Raw genomic sequence first — 18,424 nt, 5'->3', positions numbered from 1 at the left:
TACGCAGGCTCTACACATTACTCTTCTTGTGAAAAGCAGTATCTTTAAGCGCTAAGAAAAACATGAAGCAAAAGAATATGACTGGGTAATTAAATAAACAACTTCAAGTCTATCATTTTGGTAAACAGGAAAAATGTATTTTCACCAAGATGTGCTGATTTCCAAAATATGGAGACAATAAAACCCTAAACATTTTACCCTTGGAGACGTTTTCTGAAATGAACAAAGAAGCAGGGGGGAAGCCACCGCTGATTAGAGAAGACAAGTGGAACATTAGACATGGAAGGCACCCGAGACAAACAATTAGCACCCGTGTGACACTCTTACACCAGCTGCACATTTTAAAGTAAGACGCTTTCATCCTACTTCACTTTGTTTGACAAGCCAAATTACACATAAGATGTTTCGCTTAGACAAGTACACTCCTTCTGCTTGGCTATTAGGATCTGCAATTTATTTTCAGCTTGGGCATTTACTCCATAGGGGGAAATAATTTATGTAGTGAGTCTTTCAAATCCTCAGCCATTAGCAGTGTGTTTATTAGAGAAGACTACCAAGGGGTCTGACTGCTCCAGACACAAGATTTCCAGATGTCTATGAAAATAGCTCAGTCACTATTAACTTTACAGTGAGTGCACGGCTAAAAAGCAAGTTTTTATTAATTTCCCAGCCATTTTATATCCATATTCGTTTAAAGAGCAAGGGGGGCACCTGAGTGGCTAATTCGGTTAGATATCCAACTCTTGCTTTCGGCTCAGGCGTGATCTCAGGGCCGTGGGATGGAATCCTGCATCAGGCTCTGCACTCAGTGGCGAGTCAGCTTGAGATTCTCTTACCCTGCCCTCACTCCCTTTCTCTCTCTCTGAAATAAATAAATCTTTTAAAAATAAAATACAGAGCAAGCACCTTGTGTGTCAGGAATGACCTGAAAACAAACAGGGAAACAACTCTTCAAAGGGCACGAGGAGAGGGAAGAAATTATTCCCACACTTAAGCTATATATGTTGTTGGATCAAAAAAAAAAAAAAAAAAAAAAACCAAAAAACTCTCATTATGAAACGTAAGCTTTTTTTTTTTTTTCTTCTCTCTAACGAAAGGGAATTTATTTGTTCTGCTGAATATGCCTTTCAGGAAAAGGCCATTTCTAACCTATAGCAAGCAATAGCTGAGAGGTGATTATAGACAGGGAATTACTTTGCATTTCTAATTCACTGAATTTGGAGCATCTGATCTTACTGTTCAATTCAGCAAGGGTAAAGAAACCCACCTACCCAAAGTGAAGATAATTGAAGGGGAAAAAATAGGATGGAGATGATACAAAAACTGTATTCAAAGGAGAGTGATGCGATGTAGGAGAATGAAATTGGACCCTCATCTCAAACTGTACACAAGATTCAACTCAAAATGGATTAGAAACTTAAATGTAAGAAATGTAAGACCTGAAACCATAAAACTATTAGAAGGAAACATAGGCGGTAAGCCCCCCGACCATGCTCCAATGGCTTTTTGGACATTTGGACCACAAAGATACAGGCAACCAAAGAAATAACAGACAAGGGGATTGCATCAAACTAAAAAGCTTTTGTACAACTTTCAGTACTATACACCTTCTAAAATCTGCATTTAGTCTCCAAATTATAAATAAGTCCTATTCCACAAGTTTTTTTTTATTTTCAATTGGCTTCTTGATACTCATTTAGTCATAGAAACTGTATTAAAAAATAGTTACGAACCACAGTATCAATGAATATAATATTACTACTTGACTGCTGTGACCTTACAGGGCACTGGGTGCAGGAGAGGGGGATGAAGCTTCCTTCCTCTTTCTGAGATGTAGGCCCCGCTGGGTGCAGGGTTTTGAAATAGGAAGTGTTTTGCCCTTGGCATCCTGCAACCTCATTCACACTTCTGTATCTCAAAACCCTAAAGGTCAGTCACCAGAAGCCAGCCTCTATTCTGTGCACCCAGCTATGATTCTCCACACAGATCTGCCTCTCCTGATTGCTAAGTGTTTCATCCTCTAAATATATTTACCTCACCTCCCTCCTCCTCCCAACACCCCCCCCAACCCAAGCTCCATCCCTCGGGATAGCTACTAGCAGCACAGTCAAAATTAATTCATACTAATGGTTAATAATGCATCACCTTCCAGGACAAATCCTGTCCAGAGATACTTAAAGTTTTAAGAGAGGCTGACTCTTAAGCAGAATACATCTGTAATTGAGGTCATTTCCAATGATACAATAAATGAAGCAAAAAAGCAAAAGGAGTACAGAAAGAGGAACTATGTGGGGATGCCTGGATGGCTCAGTGGTCAAGCATCTACCTTCAGCTCAGGGCGGGACCCCGGGGTCCTGGGATCGAGTCCCGCATCGGGCTCCCTCTGCCTATGTCTCTGCCTCTCTGTGTCTCTCATGAATAAATAAATAAAAATCTTTAAAAAAAAAAAAAAAAAGAACTATGTGAGCTATGTGGCTTTCCCACAGGCTGAAAACCACCCCTCCTCTCCTCTCCTTTTCACTGATCTTTTCCCATTCTTTTAAACCTACGTTTTCTCTAAAATCTCTTAAGTTATTCAACAGTGGCTCAAATGTATAACAACGCGTTGTAGAGTTGTTGAAAGCACTGATTTGGTCCACCACTCCACACAGTGTCTGGCACATGGTAGAGGAGCACACTGGCTCTAATTCAAGGCATTTCTTCTTGGATTGAATAGAATGTTCAACCCCATGACAACAGAATGTCAGATTTCCCTTCTCCCTCACGAGATGATGATCCATGCCACATCCTTTACAACAAGCATAAGGTTGCTTCCTTTTTTGATCAAGCATTCCCAAAGTAAAAGATATAATCGGGGACACTTTGGAAAAGAACATAGTATGTGAAGATGGGAAATATATTTGACACCATAGTAGCTATTAAATAAAATAAGGAGACAGCATTTTATGATTATTGATATTTCCAACCACCTATATTCAGGCCAAGGGACAGTAAGCCTTGGCCGCTATCACGTTTTTGCCTTCATTGTAAACTAGTCAACTCTCTTAGGAAGGAAATAGGCGATATTCATCAAGAGCTACCAACATCAAAAGTCTTTGATGATAGAAGTATGTTCCTGAAAATCTACTCTGAGAAAATAGTGCAAGAGCTAGAACAGGCTATATCCATGAATTTTTACTTCAGGATTATTTATAAAAGTAGGGGGGGAAAAACAGAAACAACTGCAGATTTAGCAATATGGCCACAATTAGGTGAATTGTGTCAAATTCACATGATGAAATAGTATAAGCAATGATAATGAAGACTAATAAGGGTTTTAAAAAACTAGCATTTCTCAAATATTTGCAATAACATACAATATTACCAAATCAAATGGACACAGAGCTAGCTCCAGCCTGTGGTTTAGAAAGCCTTACTGGACGTCAAGTTCCTTTGATCTCAAGGAAACCGGGTCGGTAAAACAATGTTGACAGAGACAGGAAAAAACAAACAACTGAACATTTCCACACGATTTAGTTTTTCTACCACATAATGGACGTAAGTAAAGAAAGTGGTACACGGGTCTTGAAAACGACAGCTTGGCTCCCTGCCCCTGCATCTGTCGTTCTACAGCTGGCAGCACTGGATCTGGATCCAATCCGATTTCTAATCAGAGAGAACAGCTCGGCTCCAACCATAAGCAGCTCAACCTGGTCAATTTGATGTCACTGCTAACACGACCTTGGGCACTTTGATGTTTTTTGTCCCCCAGACCCAGCTCCAGCCCACCTGCCTCTAACCAGGATCCTTCCCTAGTGGGCATCAGTAATTTGGCCTTAACTTTACTGTGTGGACCAGTTCTCCCAGAGGCTGAAATCCTGTCCCTGCATCCCAGCCCAGAAAACACACACTGCTTGTTTCCAGGCTCCCTCCCTCTTGTTCTCACAGGACCTCCTGTCTGGCTCAGCTTCTATTCATCAAACAGCGACTATTCATCAAACATGCCATTATTCACTTAACAAATATTTATTGAGTATCTAGTCTAGGGTCCAATCACTAGTCTAGGTTGTAGGGATGCGACAGTGAACAAAATGGATAAATATACCAGCCATCCTAGAGCTTGGATTCTAACAGGTAGTGCTTACATTTAGTAGGGGCATGTGTGATTTCCAGCACCCCGGCACTCCTGCCATTCAAAGTGGTCTTTGGATCTCAGAGTCTAAAGTCCAGAGGCACCTGAGGATTTGAGAGCTATAGATTTTTAATCCCCAATCTGCCTCTGAATTCCTATAAAGCCTCAGGGGCAGAATGGGAGTTCATATGAAAAGAATGGAGAACAGACACCATAGAGTGTTCATAGAGAGTTCTCGCTTCTCAAGAGTGACAACTCTGGGCTTGAATGCTTGGACATGTGCCGTATTAACTGTGTGACCCCAGAAATCGCTTAACCTCCCTGAGCTGCAATTCCCTAAATTGTAAAACAAACAAACAAAAACAAACAAAAAACAACTCTCTGGGGATCTCCGGGTGGCTCAGCGGTTTAGCGCCCGCCTTCGGCCCAGGGTGTGATCCTGGAGTCCCGGGATCGAGTCCCGTGTCGGGGTCCCTGCATGGAGCCTGCTTCCCCCTCTGCCTGTGTTGCTGCCTCTTTCTCTCAATCTCTCTGTCTCTCATAAATAAATAAAATCTTTAAAACAACAACAACAACAACTCTCTGTCCAGGATGTTGTAAAAAACTATATATCAGCACTTAGCAAATTGACCAGAACATGGAAGGTAGGCAGCCCCTTCCTCCAAAATGAGTATTTTATTCTCTTTCTGCTATTATTTATCAGCATTAATCCACTTTAACTTCCTCTCCTTTAGTGCTTCCTCTCTAAAATCACCTCAAAAAAAAAAAAAATGTTTACTAGTCTCTTGACTCAATCATGCATTTCACTCCACTAGAGGTCAAAATTTTCCCTGTACCCCTCCCCCCCTATTCTCCAGGGTTCTTCCCTTCCACAACCTCAGAATGCCATGAATAACTAGAGAGGGGGTTACTGTTTAGATCCTCCCTAACCCCGCCGATTACCAAGTGCATTCCAGTGGAATTTTCTCAAGACCAGAGACTGCTAATACTTTTTAAAGATTTTTTTTTGTTGTTTTCACAAATACAATGCTAAATCAAAACACAGACACCTGCGCATGCCCACACTCGTGTGCAGGCGCACACACACATCAACACTCACATACATAATACGCTTACTTCTTAGACAACTCTTTTTCTGTTGCGTGATTTTATATTCTCACCTTCTAACACTGTCTGCTAATAGGCAATTAAATAACTTTATCCATCTTACTGATTAGCCTCTCCCTGACCCCAACTAGACCTTAATTATAGAGTAAATGTGTCTCAACATTTTCTATCAAAGTGAGTAAGTCTTATTCATAACAGTCCAAAACTTTAAATACATATCCATCGGGATCCCTCGGTGGCGCAGCGGTTTAGCGCCTGCCTTCAGCCCAGGGTGTGATCCTGGAAACCCAGGATCAAGTCCCACATCAGGCTCCCTGCATGGAGCCTGCTTCTCCCTCTGCCTCTCCCTCTCTCTCTCTCTCTCTCTCTGTGTCTCTCATGAATAAATAAAATTTAAAAAATAAATAAATACATACATACAAACATATCCACCATCATGCTAAATTGCAATAAATCCATACAAATACAATACTCGGCATTTATAAAAAGGAACTAACTCCTGGAACATGTAACAACACAGATAAATCTCACAAATGTTCCGTTATGCCAAAGACATCAGCCTCAAAAAAATACATCCTGTATGATTCTACTTATATAAAGTTCAATAACAGGCAAAACTAATCTGTTATAACAGAAATCATATCAGAGGTTGCCTGGAATCAGAGGTAAGGGATTGGAAAAAGGCTTGAGGTTATAAATGCTCAGTATCCTGATTAGGGTGTGGGTTCATGGGTGTATGCATTTGTTGAAACTTAGCAAACTGAGCAGTTAAGATCCATGGTATGTAAACAACAGCCCACCAGGGGAAAAAATTTAAAAAATGAGTCTTTTGGTTCCACACTAAGATTAACCAGCAGTCAGTGGAAGGCATGTATACATTATGAACAAATTTTTTAAATGGAAAATAATAATCCTATCTAGTAGAACCCTAAATAAGAAAATAAATGTATGTCAAATATATTTACATGACCAAATTTCCATACTAGTATTCACAAAATTAATTTAAAACAATAGCTTTTGAATACATCTTAGTGATACAGCTATATTCTATTTTCACCAAAAAATGAAGTTTTCATAAGTTCTATAACCTGGGGAAAGAACACATGTACACTTAAACTAGATGATGAAAAGCACATTAATTTTACTGACCTGACAATGGAATTAAGACATCGAGATCCAAAAGGTAATAATATTTTTTAAAGCTCCATGTCAATAATGCTAGGATTTATAAAACTTTTGGCTTATTTCAAACCAAATATGACAGAACCACAGAAAATTCAACAACTCTAGGGCTCTCATCATCTAAACTGGTTTGGAGAGAGGGACCCTGAACACGGACACAGATGTGCTATGCCCCACATAGGTCCACACTTCAACAATATGAGGCACAGATCAAAGATGAAAAAAATCCACCTGAAAGGACTTTGATTTTTATCTAACCTTTCTCTGCTCAAATTAGGACACTGCTGTAAGATGGTAGGTCATAATCAAGATGGAGTCATTTTTTGCTCATCAAGATAAATTCCTCTTATATACCACATGAAGCTAATTAAAATACAAACCACAAAATGACTCAACCATGGACATCTTTCAAAGACTATATATTTTATAATGATAAATCATAAAAGTCATCATGTGGGTGGCTCAGTGGGTTAAGCATCCCGGCCTAGGTCACGATCTCAGTCAGGGTCCTGAGTCCTGCATCGGGCTCCATGCTCAGTGCAGTCTGCGTGTCCCTCTCCCTCTGCTCCTCCCCAGCTCACTCTCCCTCCCTCTCTCCCTGGAATAAAACATTAAATTAAAATTTTAAAAAGATTATATATTTTAATAATTTAAAGCCACAAGTACCTTAGTTATTAATATTTCCTGAGTACCTAGCTTTCCTGTAAATAAAAACTTGAAAAACTTCAAGTTCGATGTCCATCTAGTTTTACATGTTCTTATGATCAACCTTCCAGATTTTTCTCAAACTAGCTGACCTTCAATGGCTTCTTCCATGCTAAATTTTAAATAATAAGCTTTCACTTTTTCTATACTTTCAACTTATTGAGAATAAAATATAATTTAAATGGCATGACTGGAGAACAGTCATGTTCTAGTTGGTCAAGTATTTTGATTAAAATTATGAGGATTTAAAATACAATATGATACAATACTTAAATACAATAAAATGCAATTAATACCAAAACTCAATTGTAAATAATTTAAAATTTTATAGTAATTACTAACATAAAAGAAATTCATCATTTTGTGAATTTGGAAAATAACTAAAATTATCACTATTCTGGTAAAGTGATAAAATATCAGGTTAACAGTTTTCTGGGCATTAGACTGTCAGATAAATTCACTTCAATGACAGGATTTCCCAGTGCTATCCCATAAACAACCACTGAAAGTTTGATTCAACACATTTTTAAGTATTTTTTTTTAAAGTCTTGGCTTGTGCTTTAAGCACACCATCTGCCAAACCCTTTTAATCATAAAGAACTTACTTTCTATCTCATAAAAGAAACAGAACATGAGTGGAAAAATAATAAGGCTTCCATAAACTCTGATAGGAAAAATATCACCTTTTCTTGAGTTACATGTCAAACCAATGGAAAAGGGTGTTATTGGTACTGCAATCACCCCAGAGTACTGTCTCCACGGACTAACCCAAATATACAAGTCTTGTTGTATGGAGAGAAATCTACAGCAAATCAATATTTTTATTTTTTTGGTCACAAAAATATATCCAGTGCAGAATATAAAAAATGAGGGAAAGGTTACTGAGCCATTTTTTCTTTTTTTTACCCAATAATCCCAAACAATCTTCCTCTTTGTGGTTCTTCTTCCTTGTGGTCACAAGACTTTTTGTTGATACCCCACTTTTTATTTCTGCTCAACAATTATAAACCACTTCAATATTTTTATAAGCTTTAACTGGTATAATTTTATATATCACAGCATTTCTGTGAGGTGTCAAAGCATTATTAGCTTTATTTATAATTAATAAAAACCAGAAAGATTAATGTCTTACTCAACGCCATTCTTGAAGTCAATGGTAAAATTCAAGATTTGAGGGGATCCCTGGGTGGCGCAGCGGTTTGGCGCCTGCCTTTGGCCCAGGGCGCGATCCTGGAGACCCGGGATCGAATCCCACGTCGGGCTCCCGGTGCATGGAGCCTGCTTCTCCCTCTGCCTGTGTCTCTGCCTCTCTCTCTCTCACACTGCGTGCCTATCATTACTACTCAATTTAAAATAAAATTATAAAAAAAAAATGATTTTATTTAAACCAAAAACATCTAGAAAGCTTCTCAGTAGACATTTTTGCTCACTCTGAAGATAAGCCTTCTCCTCAACTCCTTTGGTACATTGGGCAACTTCTAGTTGTGTGGCTAAGAATGGAAAGTGGTCATTCAATCAAAATAACCAGAGGACAGACCTGGAATGTGACTGTAATTACAGTTAAAGCATAACCAAGGGACACTTGGGTGGCTCAGTGGTTGAGCCTCTGCCTTTGGCTCAGGGCTTGATCCCAGGTCCTGGGATCAAGTCCTGGATCGGGTTCCCTACAGGAAGCTTGCTTCTCCCTCTGCGTCTCTCATGAATAAATAAATAAAATCTTTTTTTTAAAAAAAAAGCATAAAAAAATAAAAAATAAATTTAAAAAAGCATAACCAAGTGTATAGTTAGAGCCTCTGTCAGAAGAAATCATTTTTAACATTAAGTCCAAAATCATTCCTTTTATTTAATCTCTATATGGAGACAGATGAGCATTCAAAATACTGGGGCCCTACCCTCTAAGAAATCCTGGCCTCAATAAGCTATTATGGCTGGTAGAGTTCCTTACAGCATCTAAGCATGCTTAGAGGTGGAAAAGACAACTACTGGATAATAAAATATTCAGAAATGGGTTATCTGAAGAGAAATTATTTGTCAGTTTTCTTGGATACCATGCACGGGAGAGGCAATGGATCTGATGGTACTCAATCTATCTCCTGGTTACTAGAGATGTGTTTTGTAGTAAAATGATAGTTCATTAAAGCCCTCCTTAATCCACTTGAAGTAATCTCCATTCTCTATGATTTCATGCTCACCAAATAATCCTCTGATTAGGAATCTATTACTTAGAGACCTAGGTCCTGGGAATGATGCCCAGTGGATAACCTATACATATATATAGTCACCAGAAACACCTATTACCCTGTAAAGTAAGAAGCTATAAAGGCTCTTAGAACAAAGCCCTTGTCTGTCTTAGTTGATATTACATGGAAGAACACTGCCTGGCATAAAATGGATGCCCCATAAATTTTTAATGAACTACTACTGAAAACTGGAATTCATAAGGATCAACACTGGCCGGCAATGGAAAAATGGGAAAGCTCAATATCTTAGAAGAAGAAAAGGAAAGAGCAAGCCATGTATAAAGAAGCAATGAATTTTTTTCTTTTTAAGATTTTATTTATTTGAGAGAGAAAGAGAGAGAACACAAGCAGGGGGAGGCACAGAGGGAGAAGCAGACTCCCCACTGAACAGGGAGCCCGACGTGGGACTCGATCCCAGGACCCTGAGACCATGACCTGAGGCACCCAGGCACCCAAGAAGCCAAGAAATAGTTATCAATCCTTACATGATCTATCCTCATCTAGCTGAAGATGTTAAAAGCCTTAGATCTTCAAGTTCAGTCCAATTCAGTCCTAAACTAATCCTGACCAAGACTGTGAAGTTTATTAGGTGCCCAACCAGTACTTCTAGTCTGTCATTAATCTTGCTTGCTTAAATGTGGTTGGCTTCCCCAAGCATCCTCATGCACTGTGAACCCTAAAGCCCTACAGGACTGAGCATGCCCCAGATCCTGGGTTGGCCATCCCGTTTCCTAACAGGAATATATTTTCTCCATAATCCCAACTTTATAGCTATGGTATTGCAATTGCCTAGAGTTTATCAAGTCTCTTTCAGCCAAGCGAGCTTGGGGCTGTAGACCTGATTCACTGTTCACTCTGGGCCACCCTCCCTGGATCAGAGACACTGCCTAACAGCAGGCACTACACTCCTACGGCCACCACCATGAGACTTCTTGCTGCCATGCCTCTTGCAGCACCTCATTCAGACCTGAATTTGTCACTCATCCCTGAGAACTTTCATTTGGATTACAGGCTGCCCTCAATCTAAAAAAAAAAAAAAAAAAAAAAAAAACTTAAGTGCTTGCTCTCCCAGAGAGGTGCCCCTATTCTTGGCCCCAAGCCTCAATCCCTATGATGCTTTTAGTGAGGTCCCAGCATGTCTCACCTCTACAAAGGCCAGTTATCCAATGAGTGATGTTTCACAAGCTCTTATATAAGAACAACAGAATTCAACCCCTATTTCAGACAAAAAAACAAAGCTCAGAGAAGTTGAGGACTTTGGACAAAGTCACATGGTATTGCAATTAGCAAAGCCGACGTCTATACTCTATTTACTATGCTTTGCTCCTTGTTCATTTTTTATAGCATCACACCTAGTGCAGGACTAAAGACTTAGCAGATACTCCATCAGTTTGCTTAACGACAGAGTATCTTCCATACCCATTTTAAAATAAATATCCATCTAACAGAAATCGCATTTAGTGTCTATCTACACAATGCAGGAATACACACAGCAAAAGCATTGGTTTACCAACCTCCTTGACCTCTCACCTAAGTGTCCCATGCCCTTTGTCCTCTCCAACATGCTTGCACACTTCTGCCCCTCCAGCTGAGTTGCATTTTGCCAACTCGTAACATTTCAAATCTGTTTATGACACTTGCACTTGTTTCTGAAATTATGTAATTCAAATAAACATATGTAATCCAATGAGATGTAACTGTAAAAAGAAAGCTGTTGCTATGAAAACTAAGTTCATTGCTTTAGAATGACTTGACCAATGTGTTATGGCAAAAAAAAAAAAAAAAAAATTTTCTTAAATTACATGTAGGGGAAAGGAAGGGGAAATTGTATAATTCAAAGATGACTTTGCACTGAGATTTCAAGTGTCTCAATTCTTGCTGCACTTTTTTAAAAACTAGAAGATTACAGTTGACCCACCATTATGATGTCATACGTGCAAAAAAGCAGATGGCTCTCCAAGGAGCTAACCATACTTGTTTTACAACAAAAGACTGGCATAAATTGTGCAGTTGCATGTTGTAGGTTACAATAAAATATTTGGGGTATACATGTATTATTTTTTTGATGGTTTCTGTTGATTAAGTGGTCAACCATGTCAACAGGTCTGTGGATGCCCCTACCTCTACTATCTTCTTTTAGGAACACCTCACTGGTAAAACGTTGTTCAATATACTGTTCGCACTTCCAGTCTGAAACAAACAAAAAATAACCTCCCCTACACCACCAACAAAATGGACACACTATGTTGAATTTTCTACTGTGCTGTGATTGTGTGGCACACTGGTGTGTTTATTGACAAAAATTAATTTTAACTGTTTCTTGAAAAATTCTCATTTAAATTCTGTTCCTTTTCTAAAAGGATGAGATTTTCTATCTGAAAACATTTCAATTTATGCAACATATAAATTTTCTAAACTGTTTAAAATCTATCCATTCACAATTATCCGATGCTTCTTAAATTCTTCTGAAATGATACAAGTTCTTACAGACAGAACTTGTAGATAAACATTCATAATATTAATTTGGGAATAAGAGTATTTACTTACATTGGCACTGTCTACTAACATCCTCACCTTCGTTTTTCACACTTACATCAGGTGAAAAAAACTCTTAGCTACTTTTGGCAAGCCAAAACAAATACCCAAAAGCTGAGAAGTCAAAATGTATGTAACAAACCATAAATTTAGCAATGGGGTAAATGTTTTTAAAAAATTCAAGTTGCTTTAGGATTCTCCAAAAATGTTGATCAACACATCAAATGAAGAAGAGTTAAACCTCCAATAATATTAGGTAATGAAAAAAGTAGTTTTAGTTATAAAGGTATTTTTATTTTCAAATTTATGAACTCTCTTTTTAAGCAACACTAGTTAATGACAACTTAACAGCTGCTGTGTGATACTGAACTAATTACTTAACCTTCTTGAGCTTCCTTAATTGCAAAATGTAGTAATACCTATCTAATAAGGTGATGACTATCAAATGAAACATATGTAAAATGCCTAGCACACAACTGAAAATAAACTCATGTAAAAACCCTTCATACACACACACACATACATACATACACACACAGCTTAGTATTCTTAACAGCAGGAGAATGAAGGGGAGAGACAAAGCATATGAATTCTCTAAAGTGTATATAAAACTGTGCATAAATGGCTATGTGCACTTTACTTGGGAAAGGGTCCACAGTTTTTCATCATTCTCAAAAGAATCCATGATGCCCCCAAATTTAAACAGTTCTTGTTTGTGTGTGTGTGTGTGTGTGTGTGTGTGTGTTCTAAAAGAGAGCAAGTAAACAGGTGGTGGAGAGGGAGGGAGGGAGGGAGGGAGACAGACAGAGAGAGAGAGAGAATCTTAAGCAGGCTCCACACCAGGTACAGAGCCCGATGTGGGATTTGATCTCACAACCCCAAGATCATGACCGGAGCCAAAATCAAGAGTTGGATGCTTAACCGACTAAATCACTTAGGAGCCCCATGATGCCTCCAAATTTTAAAAACTACTTTTTAATAACCTTTGACTGTATTTTCTCTGTTCCCAGATATATAATGTTTATAAAATTTGACTGGAAACTCAAGGAACAAGTTAAGTTTAAATTACTCAATAGCAACAACAAAAAAGTTCAATTAAAAGCATGATCGTGGCAAGATATATATTCTCCTTTTATTTCTCCTTTAAAAACACAAACAAATTCATTTGGCTCAAACTATTCCCTAATCTTGCCATAAATAAAAGCAAATATCTAAATTCAAAACCAAAGTTTAAAAAAAAAACAAAAAAAAAAAAAACCAAAGTTTAAAAATCTAAACAAAACAAAAAAAAAAAACAGCAATAGCAAAATAAAAAATCTGGGAAACTCCAAAAAGTCAAGAATTAAAGTCCTATTTTCCATATATAACACAATAACATTTCTTTTTTGGAGTTAATTCTTCAAATAAATTCATTCCCTTATTCTGACTCAAAGTTAACCACCTTCACTTCAAACAGTCGGTATATATATTTTTTAATTTGTGTAAATAGGAGACTATACGGCATCACAGAAAGGGCCCTAAACTAGGAATCAGGGACACCCACTGACTATGATGGCTGGACCGCAACATTCCACAGCACCATGATTCTACATCAAAACATGCGATCCAAACTAAAGCACTAAGTTACTTTCTATCCTAAAATTGTATTTTATTTTTTATTACTAAACAGAAACTCCATAAAAGAGAGGATACCTGACCAAAGATTTGATTCTATGTTTATAAGAAAATATACCTACAACAACAAACTTGAATTTCAGAAAGTTCTATCCCCACTGTCAATTTTCTCAAAACAGGACTACTCCGAGCAGGGTCTCGGGATCCCTGGGTGGCGCAGCGGTTTAGCGCCTGCCTTTGGCCCAGGGCACGATCCTGGAGACCCGGGATCGAATCTCATGTCAGGCTCCCTGCATGGAGCCTGCTTCTCCCTCTGCCTATGTCTCTGCCTCTCTCTCTCTGTCTCTCTCTGTGACTATCATAAATAAATAAAATTTAAAAAATATTAAAAAAAAAAAAAAAAAAACAGGACTACTCCGAGCAGGGCCCCAGTTGGGGCCATTTACAATTTTAGTTTAACATTAACAAGAACACCAAAAATCCCCACCATACCACTCCTTCCCCTAAGTTGAACAGCACTTACAAGAAAGATCTAACAGTGTACACAGACAAAAATAAACAGGAGAGAGAGCAGTTTGGTGTAACTTGATAGGTAAACTCTTATTTTGTATTTCACCGAAAGACACTTGCCACGGAAAAGGCAACTTATTTTAATCAACTTTATTTGCAAATTGCCTTTTCTAAAATAAGTAATTTTTTTCAATGGAATATAAATAAGGCTATGCATACCAAGGTACCCCATGCTCTCTTTCCCCATCTCCCCCCTCCCCAAAAAAATATATATATATATTAAGCATTTAGTAAGTCTGCCAAATACAACTCTTTGAATGTATTCCTGTAGGAGCTGAACATATACACAAAAGGCAAATCAGCATGGCAAGAGGTTTTCTGAAAGGCTGTGATGACTAATATTTCAGGACTGGAACGTGATAGTTATTAAAAGAAACATGAGAGGCGTTTTCCCAGTTCCTCATAGGCCAACATCTCCATCGCAAGAACTACTACAAACAGCATTCAGAGCTGAATTCACACAGTCGACTCTCTTAGGCCTAAATCATCTTTTGCAAATTTCCTCCATGTCACATATTATGACAATCAGCAATTCATTCGCTGAAGGTCAGATACAGGGCACAATGAGCACCATGAATTCAAATGAATTTTTAAAAAGGAGCAAAAAGAAAAACCAAGACAATGTCTTGTTGGCAACAATACCCCGAAATCCAGCAACAAGCATAACCACAGAGAAAAAAATCAGATTGTGATGACATGTTGGTACTGTTACCTCATGACATGTACCAAACACTTTCCTACAGATTAAAAAAAAAAGTCCACATAGCAGTTGATTCACACCTTTATACACAACTTTAGTATCAACCAAGGTTGTTTCAAATGCCTTACCTCATGAACTGAATTTCCAAACAAAGGCAAATGAGGCCACTTGGGAAAGATCACCAGAAGGCTTCACCACTGCCAATATTTCAGATTTAACAACAGCATGTCTTAACAAGTTAAAGTCCAAAGATTTCAGTCTCCGAATCCAAAAAGTTTGTATCATATTTCAACTAATTATAAGGGACAAAAGATGAAGCCCACATTTTCCTATTTGAGCAAGTAGAATTCAGAGATTATTTCTTAAGAAGTTAGTCCTAATTCTTTTTGTTATCCTCAAAACACAGTTTACCTGGTTGGAAGGAGTATAAATAAATATAAACTTGCAGATGGCAATTTGGCATACCAATCAAAAATTAAAATATGCTTGTACCCTTTGATCCACCAATTACATCTGAAAAATCTATTCCACGAAGTTTGGGATATAAATATAAAAATGTGTATTCACTGCACTACTTTATAAAGGTGGAAAAATCACATATGCTGATTAATATATGGCATGCCATTCAAAAGAAGGAGCTGGGTCCACATGTATTGACGTGTAAAGAACTACAAGATACTATGTACAGGGACGCCTGGGTAGCTCAGTGGTGTGAGCCTTTGGCTCAGGGAGTGACCCCCGGGGTCCTGGGATTGAGTCCCACATCGGGCTCCCTGCAGGGAGCCTGCTTCTCCCTCTGCCTGTGTCTCTGCCTCTCTCTCTCTGTGTCTCTCATGAATAAATAAATAAAATCTTAAAAAAAAAAAAAAAAAGATACTTTGTACAGTGAAAAAAAGCAAGTTTCAGAATAACAGGTAGAGTAAAAATACACTTATGTCAGGAAAATTGTGCATAGGTGTGAGCATAGGTGTGAAACAGGTTTCATGTGCATAGGTGTGAGTGAATGGGTAGATAAAACTGGATAGAAAATGGTCTGAAAAGATTCACACCAAGCAGATAGCAAAAGCTACCCTCTGGGGAAGGAGAGTAGATCAACGTGTGTGGGTTGGGGAGCATGAGAAAGGAAGGGCAGTTTAAAAGAGGCACTTACCCTTTCTACACTATATACATCTGTATTACTCATTTATATCATTTATATACATAAAACATCTGTTCTTTATAGAAAGTTAAGAAAACGCAATGTTAAGTTTTAGCTAAATTCTAGAATCACTTATAAAAGATGTTGCAGGGATCCCTGGGTGGCGCAGCGGTTTGGCGCCTGCCTTTGGCCCAGGGCGCGATCTTGGAGACCCGGGATCGAATCCCACGTCGGGCTCCTGGTGCATGGAGCCTGCTTCTCCCTCTGCCTGTGTCTCTGCCTCTCTCTCTCTCTCTGTGTGACTATCATAAATAAATAAATAAATAAATAAAATTAAAAAAAAAAAAAGATGTTGCAATTATAAAAAAAAAAGTAAAGACTGTTGATAGTCAAAAACATCCTTTGTAGATTTTAACCTCACGAACAGAGAAAGGTGGGCAGCATCAATCAGTAGTTACAAACGAATATGACAGCGTCTTCACAAACAAGCAAGCATCATTCAGAGAACTGAAAGACTGGAACACTGAGACTATAGAAGATTTTGAAATCAGAAACATCATTAAAAAGATGTCATCGTTCCAAACGTCCCTTAGAAATTCAGTTTTAACAATGAATTCCATTACTTTGGTACAGAAGGTATACTATGGTGTGGGGATGCTCTTGTGATTTAAAACCTGGCATGTATAAGCAGCTACACGATATGAGGGGTTGACTCTTACCTGTACATTTTCTTCTGTAACCTGAATTTCCGCAGTGTAAACATAATCAATTAACATCCTCAGGGTCCAGCCATCTACCTCTTTTATGCGAACTCTCTTTGCTCGGCTCTCACTCATCTCACCTAAAACACGAAGGAGAAGAGTGACGCTACAGCAAGACACTGTTGTGAAGACACCAATGCCATTTTCTTGCCACTCACTGTATTTTGTAGGCAACACAATCAGTCGCTTTTTGCAGGCCTAAAGCATCCCATCACCTCCCCCTGGAAGCTAATGATGAGCAAATGACGAAATGTACTTTTGTTAGTCACCTGTACCTGGAAATCACATCTCAGCAGTGAGCTTGCCATGTGCCCAACTCTAGCACCTGTGGCACTGTTGGTTCAGCATCTGACGCCGTCCATGCTTTTGAGCAGTTTGGGTTTTTTGGTCCATGCTTTTGAGCAGCTTTTCTTTTTGGCTTTCTACTCATGACTAGAAGAGTCACAATGTTACCCCCTCGGGCTAACAGCAATGAGCACTTGCTAAGGAGGACTCACTTGGTTAGCAGCGTTCACCCCACAAGCACAGCAGTGCCTGCCACGGGCATGAGTGGCCTACGCTGGACACAGAGGCTCTGTCCTCCGAGACAGCACCACCCTCATGCAGGAAACAACCAGAACATAAACTACAGAAGGTGGTGAGGGAACGCAAGACAAGAGGGATCATAAAAGGGTTAGTCAAGGACAAGGGCTTATTACAGGGCTCTTCTAGCCCAAGTTCTGTTCCTGTTTGTCATCTGCGGTAACTTCATCCACAAACGGTAGATCCCTTCCACACCAGCACTTCTTACTGAAGCCAGACACTCTGCTACGTCACTGACTGCTAGAAAGTGCTGTAGGACCCTCCTCACTCCCTTGCTCATCGAGCTAACTGAACGTGCAAGGACCATAAATAAGATCCCCTCTTGTGGAAACAGGGAAGCAGAAAAGAGAGGGGAGCTCAGGGAGAGAAAGCAGGCAGCAGGTGTGAGCACACACACACGGACAATAAATATAAAAAGACCCAAGACATTGGGAGACATAAACCACCGAACGGCGGGGAAAGAAAACTTCAACGTAAAAGGACGAGGACAGTCTACGAGTGATGTCGAGTGCTCTGAGATGCCTACGGAAAAGCTCTGGTGCCATTAGGTTTCAAAGATAAAAGCAGCAGCAGCAAAACCATGCTGCCCCCGCTCACCTTCACCTTAATCCAGCATCTCCTGTTGGAAAAACAACAGAACAGCCTCAGGATTTCTTGAAAGTTCACTTCTTTTTTAGCCATGGTACACTGTCTGTGACCATAAGCTATTACAAAAGCCTACGGGAATCCTAATTACACAAAATTCCTCGGTAAACACAAACCCTGGGAGGACAGAAATAATAACAGCGATGGACATTTAACTGCATGCTTCCCTGGAGATCAGCTCTGACATGCTCTCAGAAAGGAGCTGTTCTCCTAAGAGCTAAAGTATCTCAAAAGTATCCGGCCACTTCCCGGGGAAGGTGAGGAGGGGCCATCCCCCGGGACCAGGAGGCAAGGGAGACAGGTAATGAGAGAAAGGTATACAGGCCTATACGGTAGGAAGACAAGGGCCTGGATTACGTGTCTGCTGCCTCAGCACATTTTTTTCCCTCTAAAAAAAGGGAGGGAAAAAGAAGGGTTGAGAAATACAATATGTAGTTCTTCATCTACAATACAACACATGTCCCTATCCTACTCTCTCTGGATCTTGTACACAGATGGGATTTGCATCATCTGGAAGCTCTTTTGTGTCAAAAG

The 18,424-nt window shown here is 39.2% G+C and overlaps 1 protein-coding gene across 1 annotated transcript in view; it reads right to left on the bottom strand.

Annotated features, from left to right (window-relative positions):
• Positions 1-18,424, bottom strand: part of KLHL2 (kelch like family member 2) — a 97,498-nt gene that overhangs the window by 47,468 nt on the left and 31,606 nt on the right. The window contains exon 4 of the mRNA XM_072773835.1: positions 16,622-16,743. Within this exon, the coding sequence (XP_072629936.1) occupies positions 16,622-16,743 (122 nt within the window). The remainder of the gene's footprint in view (positions 1-16,621; positions 16,744-18,424) is intronic.

Source organism: Canis lupus, chromosome 13 (assembly GCF_048164855.1).
Source record: "Canis lupus baileyi chromosome 13, mCanLup2.hap1, whole genome shotgun sequence".
Classification (NCBI taxonomy): Eukaryota; Metazoa; Chordata; class Mammalia; order Carnivora; family Canidae; genus Canis; species Canis lupus.
The sequence above is the reverse complement of the archived record's forward strand: the minus strand, read 5'-3'. Positions and strand labels throughout refer to the sequence as shown.